At 50.8% G+C, this 26,349-nt stretch overlaps 1 protein-coding gene across 2 annotated transcripts in view; it reads right to left on the bottom strand.

The window, feature by feature from the left end:
- Positions 1–481: 481 nt before the first annotated feature.
- LOC141470222 (protocadherin gamma-C3-like) overlaps positions 482–26,349 on the bottom strand; it is a 41,029-nt gene continuing 15,161 nt past the window's right edge. Inside the window, exons 2-4 of one of the 2 annotated variants that reach the window (XM_074156157.1) lie at positions 24,457–24,515; positions 7,915–8,003; positions 482–3,003 (exon numbers count right to left, since the gene is read on the bottom strand). In XM_074156157.1, the coding sequence (XP_074012258.1) occupies positions 2,780–3,003; positions 7,915–8,003; positions 24,457–24,515 (372 nt within the window). In that variant the 3' untranslated portion in view covers positions 482–2,779. Of the gene's footprint in view, positions 3,007–7,914; positions 8,004–24,456; positions 24,516–26,349 lie in introns of both variants that reach the window. The other variant, XM_074156156.1, reaches the window with a different exon arrangement.

Raw genomic sequence — 26,349 nt, 5'->3', positions numbered from 1 at the left:
CAGATCACCTGGGGGTTGAAGAAAGGAAAGTGGGTCCCTGTTGGTGATGAGAAAGGGTAACCAGATCCCCCTGGGGCTGGGGAAGGGTGACAAGATCCCTGCCAGTGACGGGGAAGGGTTATCAGATCCCTCCTGGGGCTGGGAAAGGGTGACCAGATCCTCACTAGTGATGGGGAAGGGTAACTGGATCCCCTCGGGACTGTAGCTGTGGACACCATGGTCTCCTTGGTGGGGTGTGCCAGGGTCTGCCCTGCCCTTCCCCAAAAATGCCAGCCAGGAACACACCGGTGCCACCCACAGCCCTGTCACCCTCAGCCCAAATGCCCGGGGGGACCTGAGGACAGGAGTGTCCCAAGAGCATCCCCGCTGTCAGAGCCAGGCTGGGGCTCAACCTTGGCAGCCTCGGCACAGCAGCAGCATCAGGCTGTACAGGCCACATCTGTGCATCCCCTCTTCCCACTGGAAATAAATACCATTTATTCAGAAGAAATCATTTTATTATTTTTTTTTCCCAAAGAAAAAAAAGCAATATAAATATTAGAGTATAAAACTTGCGTGTAACACATCGACATTGGTCTATATGGGTATAAGAAGGATATAAGCATATATATAATATATAAGTATAATTCAATATTAGACACAAAGGGCAAACGTGTTTCATTTTACGTACACTTGGAGCACAGACCACAGGAAAGAAGATACAGAGAAAAATTGAAAATACTGGTGTTCACAAGTTAGTTACCAAGATTAAAAATAACACGCCACTAAATACACGACACTCACTACGCTACCTCAGATTGCAGATTAAAAAGAAATATAAAGACTACAATTCAGCTACAGCATTTCTAGAGGTGGGGGGAGGGGGCAGGTGGCAGCTGCAGGGGACAGGGTGGGAACCGCTCCCAGCACAGCCAACGCCTGGAGGTGGCCGGATCAGGATGAAACACAGCGGATGCTCTTGCTGCCCTGGGTTTTGCGGAGGGGATGGTGGTGGGGTGACAACTGCCAGGTAGGAGCCTGGCCGAGAGGGCTGGATCTGCTCTGGTGAGTTATGTGCTAGTGATTAAAAAGGGGAAAAACAACACACACACATTCCAGGAAACCTGGTGTGACCCCTTCCTGGCCACCCCACAGCCCCTCTCCTCCCTCTGGCTACACAAAGCCCCTCTCTGCCTTCGTTGGGGGGCTCAGTGCTGCTTTGATAGGGAAAGCCGTCCCGGTGCAAGGTGATGGGCACATGGAGAAACTCTATTCCTTATCCTTTGATTCCCTCCACAGGGTGGAAAGCCCAACGCCAGCAGGAGCGTCACCTCCTGGGGGCTGGCCCGGCATGGTCCCATGCAACCCCTGCCCCTTGTGGCCCCAGCTCTCTGGCTTTGCAGCATCACCCTGCACTCACCCCCAGCTCTGGGGTCCGTCCCTCCTCCAGATCTGGTCCCCAAGCACCACGCAAACCAACTGTCACTTACTCAGTTGCCAACTCCGCACTGAAGCCACGCGCTGGCAGCTCTGCGAATCTCAGCCCTTTGGGCAAGACCCCAAACAACCCCTTTATTTGGGGTCTACACCCCAAATAAGAAAGGATGTGTTTCCCCCACCCTGTTTGACCAATCCCACCACCCACCCACCCATCACCCCCACCCCCAGCACGGAGGCTCGGGCAGCTGCCAGTGCGTTCACGCCAGGCTGCATGAGCATGCGAGGACTTTGTGTGGGTCGGTGGAGCTAACTGTGCTCGTGCAGGTGTGGGGTGAAGGACGTGCATGCAGACACGGTGTGCAGAAACGTGAAGCATCGTCCCCCCCAGGTCCCCTCGGTGGGGACCCAGCCAGATGGCTGCCTGAAAGGAGCCTGGCCGCAGGGGAAGCAAGACTTTCTTAGCTTTAATTCCAGAAGAACATTGACTGTACATATAAATATTTACTGCAAAGAAGGAATGAGATGTGTCTGCTCTTCGGAGACCCCTAGAACTGCTGGGGCAGCTGCCACACACCTGGGCATGCTCCTCATTGAATTCCCTACCTCTCAGATATCAGGAGGCTGTTCGTTTTGTTTTGTTTTGGTTTGGTTTGGTTTTGTCTCATATTTCAGGCCATTGGTGGTTGCACTTTAAAAAAGAAAAATGCTTAGGATGCAGCTTTGCCTTATTCCCTTTGACTCATGCAATATAAACACTTACTTTTTTTTTTTTTCTGGGTAACACGGTAAGCAGGAACTGAAGCACTCCCTACCAACTTCTCAGCAACAAATCCATCGCTATCATTAACTCAGGGTGAATTTTACTAATGGAAAGTTTTAAGAGCAAAGAACTGGAGCATGGGCTTTAAGCTAGGAACTGCCTTTTCCTCTCCAAAAAAAAATGATTGAAGGTCTATAAATTAAAAGATCCACGTTAAAATTATTTACACTGGGCAAAGTGGAGCACAAGCCTCGTGCTTTTCTCAGGCTATCTGGGAGCAAATTGAATCCAAAGATGTGGCAGAAGACCTTCCGCCCTTGCATATTCTAACACCCGAGGGATTGTATAAAACACTATCAAGTATTCACAGGGCACTTGTTTGCGTTCGGTTTAGCTTCCGGATTTGTTTCCATCATGAGATCTAACAGCAGCGAGATGCTGCTCCTAGCTCTGATGATGAGGAGATACATTCGCAGCATTTCCTACTTTTTGCATCACAAAAAAAAATAATAATTGACATTCGTCCTCCAGCCTGGGCTGTGGTTCTAGGGAGTGCTGGAGCCGGCTGCCCTGTAGCTCTAAGGTCTCCTTCTTCTTTCTCTACTTCTTCTCCTTCTTCCCGGATTTCTTCTTGTTGCCTCCCGAGGAACTGGCACCCTTGGCATCACGCTTGCTGGCGGCGTTGGTGAGGGTGGCGGTGCTGCCCGGGATGTAGACGTTCTGCCGATAATCGGGGACATGCTGCAGGGTGAACTGGGGGCCGTAGCGGGCGCTCAGCCCCATGGTGCCTGTCCCGCCACCCAGGGTCGAGTTGCCATCAGCAGCTTCTGTGGGGGACGCCGGGGGGGGGGGGGTTGGGGGGAGGGGCAAAGAGAAGGGCAGATCGTTAGTGCTGGCCCGGGACCACTCCAAGCCCCAGCAGACCCAAAAGCCTCTCACTGGTGACAAAGCCAGACCTTGGTGCCACCAACCTTTGCCCCTCACTACCCTTCAGACCTATCACTCCATGGGATGGCGACAACACACATGCCCCCCAGCATGGTGCTGCCAGCGCTGAAATCCCTTTTTTCCATCTCACATCATTGCCAAAGGTTCGGGATTTGGAGCAGGAGGCTGGCTGGGGTAGGGGGCAATCTCTCCTCTGCCCTCCACAGCCATGGGGGTGCCTGTCCTGCCCAACACTGTCTGCTCTGCCCCCCTCCCCAGCTGCTGCCTCTGCAAAAAAAATATCCACCCACCCACCCCCCTGAAAGCAACCCATTCCAAACATATTGTACAGCCACAACCATTAGTAATGCATTAAGGGAAATCCAATATTTTTTTTTTTTCCACTGCATTTAAAACCCTGCCCCCAGTATTTCTCCAGCCGGGTTTATTCAGGAAGCAGAGCACATGAGAGAAGAAAGAAAACCCCTCCCCTGCAATACCACAAAATGGCTCTAGGAAGCCGAGCACGAAGCAAATTGATGCCAAAGTGTGTCTGATGGTCCAGATCTGGGAGCAGGGGGAGGGGAAGGCACATTCATTCCTGTCGCTCTGCAAAGCTCCAGCACAGAGAGAGCAAGTGCAGGGGGTGGGGAAGAGCCCAGAGTCCCCCCCCACCACTGGGATGCTGGGGCTCTGCTGGGAGGTAGAGACCAGATGGAGACTGGGGGGGATGCAGGGGGGTGGGGGGAGAAATGAGAACGGGGGGAGGGGGATGCAAGGAGGCAGGGAGAGAAATGAGTATGGGCGGGGATGGCAGGGCAGGAGTGATGCTGTTGCCATGAGCTGCTGAGCGATCTGCTCCAGCATGAACTGCCTGTGCACGGCTCAGAGTGGGCTCCTTGTACAGCCCCCCTGAGAAATGATTTGCTAAAACCCTGTCTCTGCATTGAATATTGTGGATCCCATCTCAGCCTTTTAACTGCTTCATGCATAGGGCTATGGACATGCTCTCCTGGGAGGCTGGAGAAACCCAGCAAAGGCACCTGAAGGGCCCAAGGCAGAGTCCAGGGCTGCCTTTCACAGGCAGAGAAACTGAGGGAGTAAAGAAAAACAACAAGCAGAGACCGTAGGCTGGTCCTCTCGTGTTTTCCCTCACTCCAGACCAGAGCTGTGAACACCTCCGTGTTGCCTTTGCTTTCCCCTGAGCAGATGGAGGTGGATGAGCCAGCCAAAAAGCTGGACAAAAAGCTGGGCCACATCCCACCAAGCCCCTGAAATATTGCTGCCTGCACATGCCCTCACAGAGGTCAGAAGCATGAAGCAACTTGCAGTTGAAAAGTTACAGCTGTGGAGGAAAACACACAGCAAGTCTGGAAACAGGCAGGACACTGTGCAAGGAGGACGGGGGGGGGGGGGGGGCGCAAAGGACAGTGCACAAACACAGCAAAACATTATGGGAAACAACGTTTTGCTTCCCACATTCACAGGCAGGAGATCTTTTCTACAGTTCTAATGGGTCTACAGACCCATTAAATGGGTCCCAGACCTGGTGGGCCTTTGAGGACCTCGGTCTGGAAGAGATGTACATATACAGTTAGTGATATTTACCATTAATCCTCGCTCGCCTCATCAGCAGCTTGTTACATTAATGACCAACTCAACCCCACATCCATCGTGGGGGGCGTTACGAACAAGGACGGCGGGTTACGAATGGGGACAGGATGGCTGGAGATGTGCTGTCAGGCCAGGCAGCAGTCAGGGACCAGCTCGCAGGAGAGCTATGGCCTTTGGCGGTGGGGGGGGGACTTCTTTTCTGGGGTCCCTTAGCTCGATACAGCCTGGCTGGGAGCTTGGTGGGCTTGGGCACCTTCTCCTGTGCCCTCCCCGCTGGGTGCCACTGCTCTGCTTCCCATTGAGGAGGCTGGGGGCTCCCAGTGGCATCCAGGACAACTGGTCTGCCTGAACTACTTTGCAGTCACAGCACAGCTTTTGGGGAGGGGCGGGGGGCGGGGACAAAAAGCTGCCTGTGAAGTTCCCAGCCTGCCCGTTGGTCCAGGGTGCGAGCAAAGGGTTGTTTCTAGGTAACATTGACACTAAGGACTGAAAAGAAGAGGGAACAGGGACAAGAGATGATTATAAATGGGCACCAAGCTGCTCTTGCCAAGCAGGGAGGGCACTTCATTTATTGTTGCTGGAAAGGTTACGCTCAGCCTTTACCAGCAGCCAGCCATTATCCTGAACGGTCCTGAGGGGGAAAACAAGAATTTGGACTTGGGAAAAAATAACCAGTTAGTGGCTCCATGACCCTTGCTAGCAGAGGGGATGAGAGGCTGCCCCGAGGCAGCATATGCTGCTGCAGCTGCTGGGGGGGCTTTTGGGAGAACCAAATATAGAATGAAGGCCCCTGCCCGTGGGCAACAGAGCTGGGGAGAAAGACCTCCTCAGGCTGCCTGTCTGCTCTCCCGCCGTCTCACAGCACTCCTATAAATTCTCACTTGAAGCCGGAGTATTTTAAGGACAGGATGTCTGCCCTTTAGTGTCTGGTGTCCTGGAGTATCTGCGCTCCTTGGTCTGGCTTAGCAGCTGCCTCTGTCCCTTCAGATGACTCAAAACACTGACTTTTCATGCTGTTCCCAACTCAGGGAGGAAGATCCAGAGGAAGGGAGCTTGGGAAGGGAGACAGAAGCCCTACAGCAGGGTCATAGCCCTGAGGGGAAAACAGCTCCCCAGGCAATCTGGTTTGGGGGGGTGATTTAACCACTGGGCAAGTGATTTAACCCTCAGGGCAACTGGATCAGCAGAGGTTGGCATGGCAGGGCCAGCTCTGCCTCATGCTGAAGCGAAGGATAACCCCTGGCACAGGGCAAGGATGCAGGCAGGGCACGACCAGCCTCTTCTGGGAGGACATCCCTGGCTCATGGAGCAGCAGAAGAGGAGTTTCTGCCTCCCAGGTGGTCTCTGGTCTGCACAGACTCAAGCGTGGGCCTGATGCAAGTCACCATTGACCATGCTCGGAGGAACAGGTGAGCAAAAGGCACAGTGCCATCACCTGTGTCACTGTGTCCCACCTGCCACCCCGGAGCTCAAACAGAGCTCAGCAGGTGATGGTAAGAGATAAAGATCACTTAAATAACCAGGAAACATCACCAAACGATGGGCAGCACAAAGCCTAATGGGCAATTAGCACTGACCCTAATCAAAGCCTACTCCAATCAACACTATTAGCTTAACAAGTGAGAGCAGAAAAAGGGAGAACAGGGAGCATGCAAGACATGAAAAGACAGTGCTGGTGGATGAAGCTTGTGCTGTGTCCCACCCAAGGGACCAGCATGGGCAAGAAAAGGATGAAGTGGATGGAGCCATCCTCTCCCTGGGGCCACAGCAGGGAAAGCCCTTATCTAGTGGATGGATCTGATTTAAATTGACCCCCTGGGCAGACTGAAGCCGTGGGAGAGGTTAGGACTGTTTGAGATTTGTGCATTGGGGGAGATTTGCTGCAACAGGGCCTGGGGCTACATGGAAGTCAGTGCTTAACCTGGAAGGGACCCACTCAGCTCTCTGATCCTGGGGACTGCTCCAGCAGCAGTCAGAAAAACAGCTTTATTTGCGAGTAAGGAAACCGGATCTGGAGACACCGAGTGATGATAACCACATGCAACCCTAGAGGCTATTTTTCCATAGTTGTTTTTCAGAGCAGAGACACGTTTTTTGCATTGTTTCTTTCCCTTGAGTGTAAACAGCTCCCTTGCCCAAGACCTTCGTCCCTCTCCCTGGCCACGACAGCTGTGTCTCCAGGCTGCCTGGTGCCTGCAAAGCAGCAAAGTTCAGCTGCAGCAACTTTCCAAGAAAGCAACACCAAAGCCATCCCTCCTCCCCCAGATTCCTTCTCTCCCAACAGCTCAAAGGAAACATCCTAAGCATTTTGCACGGGGTTTTATGGCTGTGCTCTTACTTCTATTTTTAAATCAAGGGGAAAAAGACTTGGAGGTATTTATAAACAAAGGCTGTATGAAAACCAGGCTCCTTGGTAGTGCTGCACAGAGTGATAATTGCACTTCTTTTATACAAAGCCATGGAGACTGCGGGTGCATAGGAACACCCCTCCCTGCTCACTGTTTTCATATGGCACCGCTGTAAACCAGAACAAACCAACCCCAAACGACCCCAAACCAAACCCTAGTGATTACAACCACAAAGAGCCAGCAGTAGCCAATGAGGGAAACATTGATGAGCCCCCAGCTTGGCGGACAGACATGGTGTGGGCAGGAAGCACACGCTGGCATCTCTGGACATGAGGTTTGTTTGGGATACTGAGTCAGGCATTTAACGTAGTCCTGACCCAGCCTCTAGCCATAAGAAAATCTTACAGGTTTCCTACCTCCTGTCCTTACAGCAAGTTGCCACACAGCAGGCATTTCATTTACTGTGACCTTGTGGAACCACGTAGTTTACAAAACGTCACCTGAAGACCGGCTCTTTCATATAACACAACCACATCCCGAGCCAGATAATGTTCTGCCCAGTACACAGATAACACAGATTGGATGGAAGAGGTAGCCCTGTGTACAGCATGCCTTATGCTGATGGATATCTGGCATCTCTTCAGCCTGAATTCTTCCCAACCTCTCTCCTCTGCAGGGTAACACAGACCACAGTACTTTTCCACCAGCAACTGTTCAAGATGGACTTCTGAAGCCACCCCAGTTAACCCAAACACGTAAGTCCCACCAGTATCTTATCTAATGGCATCTGAGATGTCCCCGTGAGAGCAAGTGCCGTGGTTTTTCTCACACACAATGGAGACCAACCATTTGCTGAAGCCAGGATCATGGCTTGGAGCATCTCTGTGTCAAACTGGTTGTTCGGCCAGGCTCCACCTTCCTCTCCATTCTGAGAGCTATGGGAAAAGAAAAGAAACAGCAAGTTACTGTTCTGTAAGCAGGCATATCAGAGAGCATGAGAAGCCAAGGCTGAGGGCTTATCTACTGTTGGAGAGGAGTTTGCAGGCTTTAAATCCTTCTATTAAATAACACTCAAGAGTCAAAACACTTTCAGACTCTCCAGGCTTTTGAAGAATAACCACCAATACCAAAAGCACTTGAGGAGGGCTCAGTGGTGCTTCCAGCAACACCTACCTAACTCCTGCTGACTTCAGAGACAGCCAGCACCTCACCACCTCAAAATCCCGTAGGTGCTTTCTCACCAATATAATACGGCAAAAAAATGCTGATCCTAAAGTCCCAGAGCTGCATGCACCCCTGTACAATCAGGTCCTCTGTTCCTTTTGCAGGCCATGTGAATGAATGGCTCTTTCAAGAAATTTCAGGTTACGACTCTGGTCTGCAGCTTCATTCATGAGACCAAGGGTGAGAAAACCTCACAGCATGATGGAATTTGGGGTCAGCATGGAGCCAGCCGCTCAGCACCATGAAACCTGCTCCAAGGGGAGTCCAAGAGCAGCCGTCAGCTCTGCAGAGGCGGCAGCAAACAGTCCTGGGGAGGCTGGAGCAACGGGGAGAGGAGAGAAGGGAGGCACGTGTCCACCTTTGTTCCCTGGGACTGAATGATGTGGGGGCTGATCCCAGGCTGAGCACAGATCTGCCTGGGAAACCTTGGAGGATGCTACCAGGCTTTGATTAAGGAGGATGTGTGATGGAGGCTACAATCAACAGTCTGTGCACAGTCTAACAAGCCCCCCTTTCACGTTTGCCAGGTGCCAGCTGTGCTCAGGCACCGCTCACTGGTGGTGGTACTTCCTCTCCGGGTCAGGGCTGTGCTCCCAGAGCCCTCCCCTGTGCCTCACTGCTTCCAGCAGAGAGACCTAACCATCTCACCAGCTTCCTGGATCCTCCTCCTCTGCTCTGACCCTACGTGACCACATCACTCAGACCACCGGTCTCTCCTCTCCCAGCTGAGTGCTCTGACCACCTTCAGCTCTCGCTGCCCACTGGGATGACAGGATCTGCCCCTTGACTGTGCACTGGCTAGCTTGGGATGAGGGCTGCCCTGCTCTTGCAGCTGGAAGATCTCCAGAAGTGAGTTGGGGCAGGTTGGAAGCCCTTCCCCTTGGAGAGAACTGCATCCATTTCCCAGGTAATTGTGCAAACCACCAGGCTGCAAGGCATGGAGGTGGCCTCCTCCTCTAGCGCCATGGACCCACTCCTTGCACCCAGGAGCTGCCAGACCCCAAAACCCTGCTCAGACCCTGAAACCCTGCTCAGACATGCTCAAGCAGCTGAGATCTGCCACAGCTCTGGGGTCTCCTGCTGTCAGCTCTGTGCTTGAATGCTCAGCACCCCACATGCTGTAAATGCCAATGCAGGCACTGCCAGTGCCAACTCAACACAGCATGCTGGGCAGCAGATGGGCTCCTCATCACCCTGCCGAGCATCCTTACCGCCTGAGTGCCCCCAACAATTGCACCTGCTGCAGCCCTCACACGCAGTACAGGCTCAATATGGCCATTCTGGAAATGGGACAGACCCACAGGCACATCCTTGAAAGTTTTATCTACCATGGTGATCTGCACAGGAAGGATATGGACCTGTTGGAGTGAGTCCATGAAGATGCTCCGATGGCTGCAACACCTCTCCTATGAAGACAGGCTGAGAAAGTTGGGCGTGTTCCGCCTGGAGAATAGAAGGCTCTGGAGACACCTTATAGCCCCTTCCAGTCCCTAAAGGGGCTCCAGGAAAGCTGGGGAGGGACTCTTGATCAGGGAGGGGAGCCATAGGATGAGGGGGAAGGGTTTTAAACTGAAAGAGGGGAGATTGAGATGAGATCTCAGGAAGAAATTCTTTGCTGTGAGAGTGGTGAGACCCTGGCCCAGGTTGCCCAGAGAAGCTGTGGCCGCCCCATCCCTGGAGGTCCCATCCCAGGCTGGACGGGTCTTTGAGCAACTTGGTCTGGTGGGAGGTGTCCCTGCCCAGGGCAGGAGGGGTTGGAACTGGATGATCTTTAAGGTTCCCTTCCAACCTGAACCACTCTGTGATTCTATGATCCTATGATTGTAGCGTGGGCAGCTACTGCCCCAGCTGCATCAAAGCTCTACAAGGAGGGAAGCCCTGAATACAGAAGAGCTTTCTCCATCCTCTCTGTGCAAATGTCCTGCTCACAGGAAGAAAAACTGCAGATGCACAGGATGGATGGGAGTGCCTGTGAGCATTGATCAAACCCTACACACCCCTGCTTGGTCACACAGCTTGATTATACTTGGTTATACTATGTGACTGGTTATACCCAGTGGAAGGTATAAATGGGCAAACTCACTTGGAAATACAAGATCTGTATGTAAGGGAGGCACGTGGGATGCCAAGATTACACTATCATCTGTCCCTTCCCCTTCTGCACCGCTTGGCTGGACCCCCTCCATCCAGACACAGGGTCCACTGGTTTATCTGTGGAAGATGCAAACAATCCCTAATGTAGCAGAGGCTGCCCTGGCACAACACTGCCAACAGCACTGCTTCCAAAATACCTGCCGTCTGCTGCAACCCAGGGCATCCCAAAAACTATTTATATCCATCCTCTGCGATGCGGGCAGTAGCATAGTTTCAAGAAGGCCAGCAGTGAGGCTTTGCTCGCCTGGCAAATTGATTTCAGGGCTTGCATGATGGCTGTGCTGAGACTCCTTGGAGGTGGGTACCGCTGCCCTACGCTCAGCGTTGTGCCTGTGAGCAGTGTCCAGGCAGTGCAGACAAGGAGGGGGACAGCCCTGGGGCTGTGGTGACCTGTTAATGTCACAAGCAGGGCTGGGAATAGAGCCCCGGGCTAGATCCAATAAAGGACTTAAGAACCTAAACCCCGTTTCAAACCACAACCCATTCAGCCACCAGTTAACCCCAGCAGCTCCTGCCCCACCAGCTGGCAGCTGAGGTTCCCAGGTTTTTCAGGGCTGCAGGAAAGCTGGCCAGAAACACCCCAGTGCCTCCCAGTCGCTGCCCCTGGCCCTGAGAGCTACCCCAGCACACTGATGGGATCTGGGGATGGGGAAAGGGCAAGCATAAGGAAGTGCCAAATCCTTTTTTTTTTTTTTTTTAATTGTAATATTCCAGAGGTTTCAACTGTGTTTTGAAACTGGAAGCCCAGGTTCAATTCCCTCTTTGATGTGGCAGCATTGGCACCACATTTTCCACTTCCCAAAAGACTCTTTCCTCCTCTCCCATCTCTCCTTCAGGCAATGGGTTGCACTGGACAGAAGCTCCCCCTGTCAAAGCCGTGCCTCCGTAACCTAGGACAGTGGGAATGAATGGAAGGAAGGACTCACCCTACAGTCAGGGCACTCACCTGGGAGGTAGCACCAGGACCCCCAACCTCACTGAGCTCCCTAACCAGGTGGTCCTCACTCTCCACCTCAATGACCCTTGGCCCCACAGCTGCAGGGAAGAACAATCAGGAAAGCTGGTCACCACCAAGCACTGGAATTGCCCAGGGCTGAGTTGGGAAGGGAGGGAAGAAGGGCCCTGCAGCCCAGGAGGGGGTTGAGTGACACAGTCCAACCCCTCCAGTGCACAGCACAAGACGAGTGGCTGTACCAAGAAACACATGGCTCTCGTTCAGGTTTGACCACGTGTTTTAGAGGTGTGCGCCCCCAGGGAAGGGTGACCCCACATCACCAGTGAGCAGAGAGGGATTCATCCCCAGAGGATGGTGAGATGGGCAGTGTTTCAGACCTTTCTCCTTTCTTCTCGTCTTGGAGACGGAGTGAACACACGTGAACTCACATGGTGGACTTCACTGGCCCCCGCGTTACAGCTATACCCCAGCGTCAGGGGGACAGCCACAGCCCTACATCCCCTTAATGCCCTGTAGGGTCATGAAATCACAGACTGATTCAGCTGGAGAGGCACATGAAGCACCCAGCCTAAGAAAGGCTGGAAGGTCTCTGGTCCAACATCCTACTCAAAACAGGGCCAAGCTTTCAGCTGGATCCAGCTTTATATTAGATGCTCGAGGCTCTGAGCAGCCACATTTTGCGTATGAGATTTCTCCATCTCTCTGGCTTCCTCTACCAGTGTTTGACTGCCATTGGGTGAAAAATGTTTCCTAAAGTCTACTCCAAATTTGGCTTGTTGCAACACGTGCCCATTGACCCTTGTCCTTTTACTGTGCATCTCTAAAGATAGCAATGAGACCCTTCTCCTAGCTCTCACGCCTCCAAGCTGAAGGAGCTCTCTCAGCCTCTTCTACCCTGCCACGGACTCCAGACATCTCATAATTTTGGTGGCTCCCATATGGCCATGTCTTTTTTGCAGTTGCGAGCCCACAACCAGGCACTGAGCTCCAGGCATGGTCCCATTAAGTGCCAAACCAAGGGCAACCATCTATTCTCTTGACCTGCTGTCTATAGTCTTGCCAGTAAAACCCAGTATACAGTAAGTCTCCACCACAGCAAGGGTGTACTGGTGACTCATGTTCAACCTGGTGGCCCCCAGGTCCTTTTCTGCAAACCTACTGCACCCAGTGTTTTTTTCCACAAACAGGCTCAAAGCTGTGCGCCTCCTCAGTGGGTGTGACAAAGTCCATCCCACTATAACTGAAGGCATGGTACATGATCACCTAAGGAATCTGAAGACATACAAGTCCATGGGACCTGATGAAATCCATCCCAGAGTCCTGAAGGAACTGGCTGATGAAGTTGCAAAACCACTTTCCATGATATTCAAAAAGTCATGGCAGTCAGGTGAAGTCCCTGCAGACTGGAAGAAAGGAAACATCACATCCATTTTTAAAAAGGGTAGAAAGGAGGACCCTGGGAACTACCGACCTGTCAGCCTCACCTCTGTGCTTGGGAAGATCATGGAACAGATCCTTCTGGACGCCATGCTTGGGCACATGGAGGACAGGGGGATGATTCAGGACAGCCAACATGGCTTTACTAGGGGCAAGTCCTGCCTGACTAACCTAGTGGCCTTCTATGATAGAGTGACTAGGTCAGTAGACAAGGGGCGACCTATGGATGTAATCTATCTGGACTTCTGTAAGGCCTTTGACACAGTTCCTCACAACATTCTACTTGCCAAATTGGAGGGATACGGATTTGATGGGTGGACGGTTCGGTGGATAAGGAATTGGCTGAATGGTCGCACCCAGAGGGTGGTACTCAATGGCTTTAAGTCCAGATGGAGAGCAGTGACTAGTGGTGTCCCTCAAGGGTCCGTCCTGGGACCAGTACTGTTTAACATTTTTATCAAAGACATAGACAGAGGGATTGAGAGCACCATCAGCAAGTTTGCAGATGACACCAAGCTGTGTGGTGTTGTCGATACACCAGAGGGACGGGATGTCATTCAGAGGGACCTGGACAGGCTGGAGAGGTGGGCCCAGATGAACCTCATGAGGTTCAACAAAAGCAAGTGCAGGATTCTGCACCTGGGAAGAAACAATCCTCAGTATAAATACAGACTGGGGGATGAGGTATTAGAAAGCAGCCCTGAGGAAAGGGACTTGGGGGTGCTGATTGACGAGAAGCTGGACATGAGCAGGCAATGTGCTCTCGCAGCCCAAAAGGCCAATCACATCCTGGGCTGCATCAAAAGAAGTGTTGCCAGCAGATCCAGAGAGGTGATTCTGCCACTTTACTCTGCTCTGGTGAGACCTCACCTGGAGTACTGTGTGCAGGTCTGGAGCCCTCAATATAGAAAGGACATGGACCTGATGGAGCGGGTCCAGAGGAGGGCCACCAAAATGATCAGGGGGCTGGAGCACCTCTCCTATGAGGACAGGCTGAGGGAGCTGGGGTTGTTTAGCCTGGAGAAAAGGAGGCTCCGGGCAGACCTCATAGCGGCCTTCCAGTACCTGAGGGGGGCCTACAGGAAGGCTGGGGAGGGTCTGTTTACAAAGGCCTGCAGCGACAGGACGAGGGGCAATGGTTTTAAGCTGGAGAAGGGGAGATTTAGATTGGATATTAGGAAAAAGTTCTTTACCGTGAGGATGGTGGAACACTGGAACAGGTTGCCCAGGGAGGTGGTTGAGGCCCCTTCCCTTGAGATATTCAAGGTGAAGCTCGACGAGGCCCTGGGCAACCTGGTCTAGTTGGGGGTGTCCCTGCTGACTGCGGGGAGGTCGGACTAGATGACCTTTGGAGGTCCCTTCCGGCCTGGACCAATCTATGAATCTATGAATCCTCGCCGTGATGCCACACGTAAAAGCTATTTTAAAAATGCCTTAGGGTTGCAAAAAAACGGTATTGAGCTCAATTCTCTGAGCAGGAAATTCAAGTCCCTCAATTACTTGCAGTGCAATTATGCAGAATTCAAAGGCACAGAAAAAAAAAAAAAAAACCACAAAAAAAAAAACAAACCCAAAACAAGTGCAGTAATATGAAAACACCCAAAAATAACTTCTCGCATTGGAAAAAAGGCACACAGCTGATGACCAGATCTGGCCGTCTTCCACAGCTATAGGATGGAATTGTGATTCAGAGCCATGAATCACTGCTTCAACAGTGAGCAGCCTGCCCTGCCCTGCTCCCCCTGCCTGGGGTGGGCAGACCTCCGAGTCCCCCCCTTGCAGCCCCGCTCCCCGCTCAGCTGCAGCCTTGGGCGCTGCTGCAGGGAGTCTGCCCAGAATGGGAGGGCTGGTTCCTATGGAAATGATTCCAAGGACTTGCTGTTTTTAATACAAACGCCGTTGACTCAATAGGTTTTGTTTTTTTCTAAAAACCCATCCCCCCATAGGATAGATTTCATTTTTTTTTCTCCGTTCAATTCTACTCCACACTTCAAAGCTCAGAAAAGAGCTGGCTTTCATTTTCAGGAATGTTTCCAGCGCAGCTAGGACTGGAGGGAAGGAAGCAAACCAATGTTTGAGACAAACCCAGGGATGCAGCGTCTGAGGGGGCTCAGGGCACAGTGGACAGGGAGCACGGGATGGGGGCTGTGCCAGTGGAGGCAGGAACAGCCAGTGCACAACCCACAAATGCCTTCATTAACCCTGGCTACATGGACATCAGGGAATGCCAAAACGAAAGGTTTGTCCTGCAGCCTTGACACAACCCCACTGCGTGCTGCATTGCAAGGCTGCCCCATTGCCCAGGGCTCCCCCAAGCATCTGCTCGAGCAGCACAGAGTGCACCCGGGGGCTTTGCTCACCAGCTATTTTGCGGCACCCCCAGCCACCACATCCCTTTTAACTTCCACTTTGAGCACAGAATTATTCATTTCCTTGCGGGGTTGCTATGGAGCTCATCGCTATGGCAGCCGAGGGCCTTGCAAACATTTATTTGCACAACTGCCCAGTGGATTCCTGAAAAACTGTTTTCCTCACTCTGCAGCTGGAAACACAAGCCGTAGCAGAAGATTATTCATGCCAGAGTGGTGCTGTCAGAGCCCCAGGGGCTGGAGAGGACAGCCCAGCACCCCACAGATGAGAACTCTGCACCCCGGGGTTGCCTGGCAGGGCTGCGCGCAGCGCTTGGCCAGAGGATTTTCCCAGGACACCCTCAGCATCCTCTCTCCTCTCTCATTTAGGACTTTCTGGCTCCTACGGTACTGGGCCCCCTAGCCAGCACTGCTCCCACCCCACGGCCAGGCTGCTCCAAGGCTTCCCTGCTCTAGCAAGGAGGATGTGACTGGGGTTTGTTTCTCTTCTCAGTCTCTTCGCCTTTCACTCCTGTTTGCTCCTCACCTCTGGCTGCTGCTCCCACCCTCCCATCACCTCCCCCAGCCGCCTGGCTGGGGCAGCACTCTGACCCCCACTTCCTACCTAGCCCCCAGGAGCAGGGGGTATCTTCAAGCCCATTCCTCCAGCCCCATTCCCAGGTAGCGCCTGGTCCCCCCAGGCTGACCCTGTGCCTAACCCCACCTGCACTGCTGTTTCCTCTCTCCCAGCTTCCTCCAAGCCCTCTCCACCGCCCCCCTGCCACCTCCTACACACAGCTCCAGATGGAGGCAGCAGCAGAAGTAAAATCTCAGCCTGTGCATTTCTCGGCTGGCAAAGTGTCAAGTAAAAGGGAACAGATCCATCACGGATGGTGCTGAGTCTCCGCCACGCTCAAGGGGTGCTGGGGACACAACCCCACAGCTGGAGATATAGCCCCAGGGCTACCATCCCTCTGCCCCACCACCCACGCTAGCCTCCCACAGCCCACCACCCCCTCGCCTCCCCCCCAGCCTCTGAAAAAAATGGAACCAGCTCCAAAATTGCCACAATTTCCTGCCTTTCTCTCTTCCTTAACAGAGGATGCTGCTGGCCCTTCCCCCACACTCCCCCAGCTCCACACATTCTCTGCCGCTTCTGTAATGCAATTAGAAGCACTGGAGAGGACCTGGATGAGGCCCAGCTTTCAGATCATGACTTTGCAAAGATGGGAAAAATGTTAGCAAGCAAATGGGGGGGAACGTTTGCTGCCTCCCAAAGCACCAGTGAGTCGTTACTTCCAGCCTGTGGAGCTGTTGGGATGCTGCTCTGCCAGGCTGAGGCAGAACAAAAGGCCACGATGTGCTTAAAAGAGGGACCAGAGGCAGTGTCCCCCCTTCTCAGGGACTCTTCCAGCCCTCCTGGATGAGCCAGAGCTGAGATCAGTATTATTTCACCCAGCCCATGCTGCCACCATCCAAACATGCAGGGAAGGGTATTTTTAGAAATTCTTTGGAAAGGTTATTGTGCCTATTTGTCGGATCCCTGAGCCCCTGCAGCCGGCCGTGGCATGTGCTCAGCTGTGCAGGAAGCAGATGGAGACAGAAAAATTAAACAAATACACATAGCACCTGCTAAATTACCTAAAATAGCATTTCTATACACAACACTGTGATGATGACACTACTGATATTCTGGGGGCTTTCCAGAATGAGAAGTGCATCCCATCGCTAGGATATTTCCCTTTTTTTCCATAAAAGACTCCCCAGCTTTTGTCCCACCTGGCAGGATCCGAGTGGCTGAGACTTCAAGGGTCATCACAAATGCAGATAAAGGGATTTTTGGCCCAGGATGGTCAATAAAGGAAGGAAACATTCAGCTGAAGAGGGCTATGTGATCTAGAAAGATGGCTGGCTGAATACAGAATCTGCTGAAATTTGGGCTGTTAATAGACAAAAGGGTGAACCCTACAAGCAGGAGTGCTCACAGGCATTGTGCACAGCACTGAGGACCAGCTCTGTGCTCTCCTAGCTGTGGAAGGGGAGGTGGGGTGGGACTAGGACACATCAGTACAAAACCTTCAGCTTCCAGTCCCAGGATTGGCCCAGCTCCCCAGGAAGTGGGGAATGTGAGCAGTTATCCAAGGACAACTCCTGCTCCCAGCATCAAAACAGCTCCTGCCCATCCCAGCACCTCAAATCCACTCCAAAAATTGCACCACGGAGCTGCAGCCCATGCTCATAGCAAATCTAGGCTCTGAGCAGCCTCATAATACGTTAAATACATTTTCTCTGCAGTGTTTGATAGGAAACACCAGTCATAGAATCATAGAACCACTTAGGTTGGAAAAGACCTTTAACATCATCAAGTCCAACCGTAAACCTAACACTGCCAGGTCCACCACTACCCCATGTCCCTCAGCACTGCATCTACACATCTTTTAAATACCTCCAGGGATGGCGACTCCACCACTTCCTTGGACAGCCTCTTCCAATGGTTGATAACCCTTTCGGGGAAGAAATTTCCAAAATCTTCGGGTTGAACATCCCCAGCTCCCTCAGCCACTCCTCATAAGGCTTGTGCTCCAGACCCCACACTAGCTTCATTGCTCTTCTTTGGATACACTCAAGCACCTCAAAGCTGTGAGCCTCTGAGTAGTCTTCAACCTTTCCTGTTTCAAAACCCACCAGGGCAACACCAAACCTGGTGGATGCAACCATCTGGCCCTTGCTGGGCTCCCATGGTTCCCTCCAAGGTGTTTGCTGAGCAAAAAACACACAAACAGGTTGGGGGCTGCTCTGGGCTGCATCACTGCACATGAACAACCACCTCAAATGCTGCCCAAAAAGGTGACTTCTCTTCCAGGCTCCCCAGGACCTGGCACAAGCTGGTGCTTTGAGCTCTACAGCCCCAGAGGCCTAGTTGGGGGGGAAACCCTCCCTTCAGAGCAGAGCCCCTTTAACTAGCACAACTCCTCCTTCACTCACGGGTCCGCAGCCCACATCAAAGCACAGCAGCTCTCAACCTTAGGCGAGCACTGTGTCACTTAGATTATGACTGTTCCTTCAAAGTGATGACTCCAAAGGGATCTCCAGAGGGTTCTTTGATTTTTCAGGCTGCCAGGCTCTGCTCACACCTTCCCAAGGCCCCAGGGTGGCAGCTGAAAGCAGCTCCACAGTCTGCATGCTGCAGGAGCCCTGGAGGAATCACTCAATACTCAAGCATCTGCACAGGCAGATGAACGCAAACCAGAAGAAGCCCAAAGACTGTTACCCTTCTTTTGATTCACCTGTAAAACGTGGAACTCAACCTGGCAACGCAAATACCACTGTTGGCTTCAACCCTGGAGTGCATTTGGGGTGGAAACTTGAGGTTTATAATTATTTCCTAAACCTCCCAAGGTGACAGTTATTTCTGCTGCTGCTTTTGCCCCTGTCAATGAGAAGCTGAGGGTGGGAATCCTGTGCAGTCCAGAAGGGCCAGCAGTTGCTCCCAGGGCTCCTAGCCTTCCCCAGGAACCATGGTACCACCAGCTTTTGTCCATGTCCCAAGAGCTGCACGTTCTCCAGATGACACTGTCCTGAAAACTGTCTCCTTTTCTCTTTTTCAACCTGTTTCCACCCACACTGCCCATCTGCTCATCCAATGACCCCCAGCTTCTGGAAGCTGTTGAGTGGTTTCAACAAGATCTGATGGCCAGGTGGAAGTTTCTGATAGGTTACTCTTCTATTGCTTGCATGAAAATCAACAGAGAAAGACCCTCATGATGTCTCCTGCTAGGGAAAGGCTCAGTTGCCAGCCATCGTTAGTCCACTAGTTTGTCTGTCACTGCCCATTGTCACATGGGTGGCTGGAAATTGCAAAAGCTATTTGTTCTGTTGCTGGTCCCACAGCCTGGGATGCTGTGTGGGATGACAGTGGTGCTGGGGAGGGGCTCAGAAGAAAGCAGGAGGCTGGAGATACGGTGGGGAATGGAAAAAAGGAGCGTAGGGAGCATTTACCCAGACATCTCCGCTGGCCCAGGGGTGTGTGTGCTTTATAGCACTTGATGTTGTATCCACTATAACCTTACACAAACTTGCAAAATAAATTCCTGCAGGGTTACAACAACCGTAGACACCCCTGTGTCTGCTGGGTTAGCAAGCGATTTATTCTAGGAAGGACATGCTAAAGCCTGCATTTATGGCCAGTTGTCTTTCTGCTATGTATCCACCCCCACGCTGCATAAACCCATGAGTGTCCTCTGCCTCTGTCCTCCGGCCCCAGTTGCTGCATGCTCCGGAATGTCCCACCCAGGTATGTACATACAGTGTCCCCTTGGCAGGAGCTTGTCACAGAATCACAGAATGGTCGAGGTTGGAAGGGACCTCTGGAGATCACCCAGTCCAACCCCCTGCCAGAGCAGGGTCACCCAGAGCAGGTTCACACAGGATTGTGTCCAGGCGGGTTTTGAATGTCTCCAGAGACAGAGACTCTGCCACATCTCTGGGCAGCCTGTTCCAGGGCTCTGCCACCCTCACAGGAAAGAAGTTCCTCCTTATATTTAGATGGAACTTTCTATGTTCAATTTTGTGCCCGTTACCTCTTGTCCTGTCCCTGGGCACCACTGAAAAAAGACTGGCCCCATCCTCCTGACAGCCACCCTTTATGTCCTGCTACAGTGGGGTGCTGCTGTCATGTGGGACCTCCTAACTACCCCAAACACACACCAGAAGTCCCTCGAGATGCAGCCACCCTTTGGCAGTACCTGCACATTCTGAACACCAAGAACACTCCTGAGAACATTTAAGGACTATCCTTGGAATACCCTTTTTCCCCTCCTCACTCCCCACCATGCACAGGCCGGCTGCCATTAGTTCTGCAAGCCCAGCTCTTGGAGCTTAAGTGTGAAAACAAAACAAAGAATAAAAAAACCCTCCTTTCCTTCATGGCTCTTCTGTGGGCACCGCTGCAGTATCTCCACCATCAGCCACAGATCCCTTCTGCTGCACTCTCCTTCCTCCCCTGCACAGCCTGAGGGACAATGGCCGGGTTCAGGCAGGCCTGCTGTGATGCTGTTTAATGGGTGAGTGAAGCAAACATCACTATTGGCCGTGTTCAACCTCGGAGGGGGAGCCTGGCTTGCAACCAGTTGGAAACCAGTAACACAGGGAGACTAAGGCTTAGTGGAAATAAATTGGGGGGTGGGGCATGAAATAGCACTCTATATATTCTTTGCATGCCTTGCTCTTCCCTCCCCTGGAGTTACCAGTGATTCTCATGCTGCTCGCCACCTCCTTGTGAGTCCCCCGCCACAGTCCCTGGGGTGTCTCTTGCCTGGGATTTCCTTCTAGCCCACCCACACAGCCCAAGAGTGTCCTCACTCCTCCCACAAGCTGCCCAGGACAGACCTGCTCTTCCCATCCTGGGATATCACCCTCCCATGTCCACCTGTGAGCAATGCAGAACCCTCCCTACTCCTCCAGGAGGGAAATCCTGACTTGAGCCCAGTGTTTTCCTGAATTCACCACCACAGAGAGATCAAAACAAAGAGCTGCCAGCCAGGGAAGTACCGTGGATGTGCAGGGCACAAGCCCGGTCTCTGTCCCTTTGGTGACTAGTGAAAAAGCAGCAAAAGGGGTCCCTCGTACCAGTTCCAGTCCCTGCATTCTCCTCCCTTACTCCACCCACCCAGAGAAACCCCATGGTGACAATCCCACAGGGATCCCACTGCCGGCCTGTACATTGGACAATTCATCGCTGTAATCTCCACTACAGCCACTGATCTGATTTGTCTAGGAATGGCATCTGCTGCTAGGTATCATTCTCCATTTAAATTTGCCCAGAGACAGCACGGGTGATTTTTTTTTGGTTTTTTTTTTTTTCTTTTTTGAAAACAAAATGCAAACATCATTAAATGAATTAATCTATCCTCCTGTTTCTCCCAAATAAGATTAGTTGAGAATCGCTCTACTCGAGTCTGACTCCCTACCATATTTTTAAAGGATATTGTCTGAGCTCTTATTTCCTGAGCATGTGCACCAGAGCTCTCCTGTGCTTCAGAACAAAGAACAAATTGTCTTTGTTGTCCCGTGACAGCACTCTGAATGCAGTGATGTACAAGACCAAGAGATGTTCCCTGCCTTATTGAGCTTACCCTGAGTTTTTCCTGGTGCTTGGAGACATGTGGGATTTGTTTCAGTGGACAGGGCTACACTGAGAAAAGACAGGATTGTTCCCTTCTCCAACTGGATGAAGACAGCAAAGGGTTTAAGCCTGCTTTCTGGCTTTGGGTCCATTCCAGACTGCCTCCAGGAGCCATTCAAACCTAAGCTGCCTTGTCTTTATTGCTATTTAATTTGGGTCAGGCAAATGCAGTTAAGAGCACATCCCTTCTTTTTCTTTTCAGCTAAGAGTTGGCCTGTGCTGCCCAAGCACCAAGCAGAGCCCTGCAGTTCAGAAAGCTCACAGTGCTGGAGAGGTTCTCCTGTCATCAGGAGACAGTGGTACGTGAGCAAACATTGGAAAGAGTAACCACGGGCAGAGCTCAAGCAACTGTCCTTGCACCCTGTTTAATACCTGTACTACCAACCGGTGCCCAGGGAATTCACACACCAGACACTGAAAAGCTGGGGAGAGCATGGTAAGAGCGCAATGGGGAGCAGACTGCTCTCCAGGATTTGTCTGCTTATTCACCAGAGAAATGTCAGGGCTGGGCACTCAACATATGACAGCACTTTCTATTTCCATCCTTTACTATTGTAACACCAGCTTAGAATAATAAATCTCCCTTGATTTAACTCAAAACAGGATTAAAAGAAAGAGACGAAAAAAAATCAGCAAGAGTTGTTTCATTGCAAATGTGAAATCTGCACACAGGCAGGTGGGAAAAACCAACAGGAATTAAAATCCACTGAGTTATTGTGGCACCAGCCTGTGCTCGGGCAAAGACCCTCTCCAAACCCGCATCCATCCTGGACACCCCAGGCTACGGAAACTCCTGCCACAACAGGCACTAACATGAGCCACTGGTGGCTGTTTCTGGGACTACCATGGGAACCCATGTCCCACAGACCATCAGGAGTAGCACCACAACTTGCACACCAGAACCAGCGTGTGGTGCTACATCAGCTCCCCCCTGAATGAGTGTGAGGCTGCCTGTTCTCCTGCCCTCTCTCTTCCCACCCCATGTGCTGCTGCTCCCACTTATGGGAAGGGGATGGAGCTTATAAAGAGCTTCAGGCTGGGGACTGGAGCGAGGGTCACTGTCCCATGACCCAAGAAAAGGTTCCTATCACTGAGTTAAGGAGGGCTGCAGTGCATCAGCTCTGTGCCTTGAAGAGCTCCAGCATGGTGCTAGAAGAGGGAGCAATAGAACTTGCTCTGATGGGGCTCATTTACTCACTTCTTGTAGCAAAACTATTACAGCTGCTCTGGTGTGCTTATGCATTAACATGGCTTTCCAGTTAATTGTCATTTGAACTAGAGCGTAAATAGTTAGAAAGATTTTTCTTGATTAAAATGTTGTCGGTGATGGGGAATTCAACAGAGCTCTGACAAAACTGTCCCAGAAATAGCCTTGTTGTTGAAGTCCATGGCTGTTTTCTAGTGGGAATGCTTTATACATTTTACATCAAACCCTCATTCTGTTTTGCCTTTGTCAGCTAGAAGAGCTGAGTAACAAAGTTTAATTGCTACAACAAGTTAGCTATAGTAGTCTCTTAATTTTTTGTTGAGCTAAATTATGGAGCCAGGCCTAGGGAAAGACTCAGACACAGCCTGTAGATGTTTAATTGCAAGCTCCAACACTGAAATCCAGCACCCAATGCTTCCTGTGGCACTGTTTAAACCTTCGTGGGAGCTGTCCAAGTGGCCACCAGGAACAACAAAGCACAGAGGCGTAAGCTTCTCTCTTTTCCGCAGAGATACGGTGCCTGACCCAGCCAGCTAAGGAAGGATATCATCCAAATATTCTCCTGGTTGCTCCAAGGGTATAATCCATGGGTACACCCCAAGAGACATAATCTTTTCACATACAAATTATCCCAGAACCAGTTTCCTCATACACAATAACCTCTGGTTGGGGTATTCACAGAGGAACGTGGACTCCCAGTTTAAGTCCTTTCTTACCCTGAGGGTACTCAAGGAATTTTATCCTCTGGAGACAATCCCTGCCTGTGAACCAGGAAGAAAGATGGGAGAGGCACATGGCACCTGCTCAATATATTCTTGTTTACACTTTCTCACTGTGTGCCAACAAAAGCAAACTTTGTTGGGTCAGAGGCAAGAGGGCACACGGTCAAAAGAGGGGTACCCACTTGGGAAGCAGGTCTCTACTCTGCTGCCAGGGCTTCTTATTTTTTTGGTATCACATGTAAATTGGCAAAAATTCAGCCATGGTTTTGAGAGCAAGACAGACCTTAGGAAAGACCTCCTTCCTGTGAGGCTCCTGACTCATTAGGTTTAATTTCTTCTTCCTTAGTCTCCCTCTGTCCCATTGCTCAGCTCCCACAGGAAGTGTGCAGAGGGTTCCTCACCTGGATGAACCACCCCGTGTTGGTGATGGTACTTCCCAAGGAATGCAAGACAGATTCCAAACTTCCCAACAAATGGAATTGGATCCAGGGCTCCCAACCCTGGTTCAGCCAAACCAGCCCACAGAGGAAAGCACATACAGTGGCATTTCATGAGGTGCCTGCTCCTGCTGAGTTAAATGTGGCTGGGACACATTTCTCTAGAGGGGCCTTTGGGGACCTGGGGCTCATCTACTCAACTTCTGGTTGCCATGGGGGCTCACACAGTGGTTTGCACTAGGTGGTCAAGCCAGAGCAGGTACACAATTCAGCAGCACAGAGCTCAAGGTTCCATGGCTGGGAAAGGGACTCACACAGTGATTTCCAGTGGCCTCTATGCAGGGGGAGGAATCAAGATTTGGGACTCACAATATAGTCTAAATGCTCAAAATATACTTTAGAGAAAAAGCCTTTCTCTATGAAGCATGTTTTCCAGTCCTTTAACCATCTCACAACTTCACCTGGAGCTCCCCCACCATTCCTGACTGTCCTCCTTGAGCTGTAGACAACAAAACCAGGCACACCATTGGAAATAACATCACCATCAATCAGAGCTGACACAGAAACAGCCCCATTTCTGACTCTTTGGCTGGACAAATCTACCAATGACAGGGAACACCCATCCTCAGAGCTGCCAATTATGGACTTTACAGCACTGAAAGTGGCACACAAGGGAAAGAAACCTTCACCAGACACATAAATAGAGAAAGATGCACTTACCCACTCGTTCCAGGTCTCTGGGTCTGAGAGAAGCGCCAGTCTGTGTTAGGCTGAGCTTGCTGCAGAGAAAATAGAAGAGTTTTAATACCTCCATTCTTGCCTTTGAAAATGAAAGTGAACTGATCCTGGATTATTTCAGTCTGGAATATCAGCGTGTTCTTTCCAAGTAAAGAAAATAATTTAGAACAAAAAGAAAGCTTCCCCCCTCTTTCCTGAGTATTTCTGAACCAGCATGAATACTGAAAAGCATGACAAAAACTATTCAGCAAATAATCTTCCAAAGCAGCTCAGGAAACCAGGCTGTGAAAGAAATGAAGCATGAAATAAACTGATAAGGGCATCAATTCAGCAAGAGCAATGGTACCAAAGTAATAAGCTTGGAGGAGTGAGGGGGGTGGCAGAGTTAATTGATACTGAGAAAGATGCTTTTAATGGCAGAAGGTAAGATGATAACAAACCTTCCTAATCTGTCCTGAAAAAGGCCTGCCCTGAGATCTTGATTTCACACACTGTATTTGAATGACTTTTCCTAGATGCTGTGGCCCCAGACCACTACAATATTTTTCTGTCTGCAGAGAAAAGAATTAAACTTCCGACAGCAAAAGAAAAAAAAAAGCATTATTTGTTTAGGAGACACAATAAACTTCAGGCACAGCAGCACACTTTGTAACTTCATTAGCAAACCCCCGTATCGCTTTCTGCCCGTGTTATTTTACCATCAGACAATGGACAGCCTGTAAATGAGGAAGGACATGAAGCAGGCTTGTATATTCCTGTTTGAATCACGCCTTTGTGAAAGGCACTAAATAGCAGAATTGTTTTCTCTCTGGAAGACACATACTTCCGAAAATCATAATCTTCTTAATTAAGTCCAGAGTGATAACTTGCTACCTGGAAAGGACAACATTTCTCTCAGTTACCTTAGGTATCAGCAGTTCATAGTCCATACAGCGGAACATCAATTTTATAGGATTATTCTGCTTGTATATGCAATTACTAAGGAAAAGTGAAGACGGGTACAGCTGACCTAGATTTTTATTTAGTAGATGTGATTTCACTAATTTCTCCACAGCTTTGATGATTCTCATGAAAGAATATATTAGAATAAATTACTTCCCTAAAATAGAGTCCCCACTGCTACCCATGCTGAATGCAAATTAAGCTGTTTAAACACTTGCCCTCCAGATTTCAGATACACATTTTTGCACACACTGATACACAGTCCTGCTCCAGATAAGCCCTTCCCAATCTATATTTTGAATTCCTGTTGTAATTACCACTTTCAAATTTAGGACAGGCATTTATGGACAAAATTACTTTCCTTTTTATATCCCAAAGTTATAAAAGCTACAGCTAAATGCAGTCACCTACATCCATATTTAGGCATCTGAATACAAGCGGCTAAAGTTTTCAAAGCACACTGGTGCCTAGGCCTCTGCAAGCCCAAGGGCATGTAAGGTCACAAGGATCTTTGAAAAAGTCACTACGTTCAGTGCTGAACACTGAATTCAGCCCCTCACTGGAAACAACCACACTGGAAAACGATCCCTTGCCAGGACACAATCAGTAATTAATAACACTGGGGAAGCCAAGAAATCAGATATTTCTACAATGTACCTCTAAAACAAAAGAAACATCAACAAACTTTGCTTTCAGATAACCTCCTCCCGCATCGTAGTTTGTATGCCATGCAGAATAAAGGAGTTAACAGAATCCAGAAAGTTAAGCACCAAAAAAACATGTTCCTGACCATGGTAAGAATCGCTTTAAAAAGAAAAGAATACGAACGGGGCCAAAGAAAAACTCTCCACTTCTACAAACACACAGTCTTTGATTTTACAGTGACATCCAGCCCCTTCCCTCACCTCCATCAAGCCAAGCCAAAGCTTTCAC

Source organism: Numenius arquata, chromosome 11, assembly GCF_964106895.1.
Source record: "Numenius arquata chromosome 11, bNumArq3.hap1.1, whole genome shotgun sequence".
NCBI lineage: Eukaryota > Metazoa > Chordata > Aves > Charadriiformes > Scolopacidae > Numenius > Numenius arquata.
Note: the sequence above shows the minus strand (reverse complement) of the source record. Positions and strands in the feature narration are given on the sequence as shown.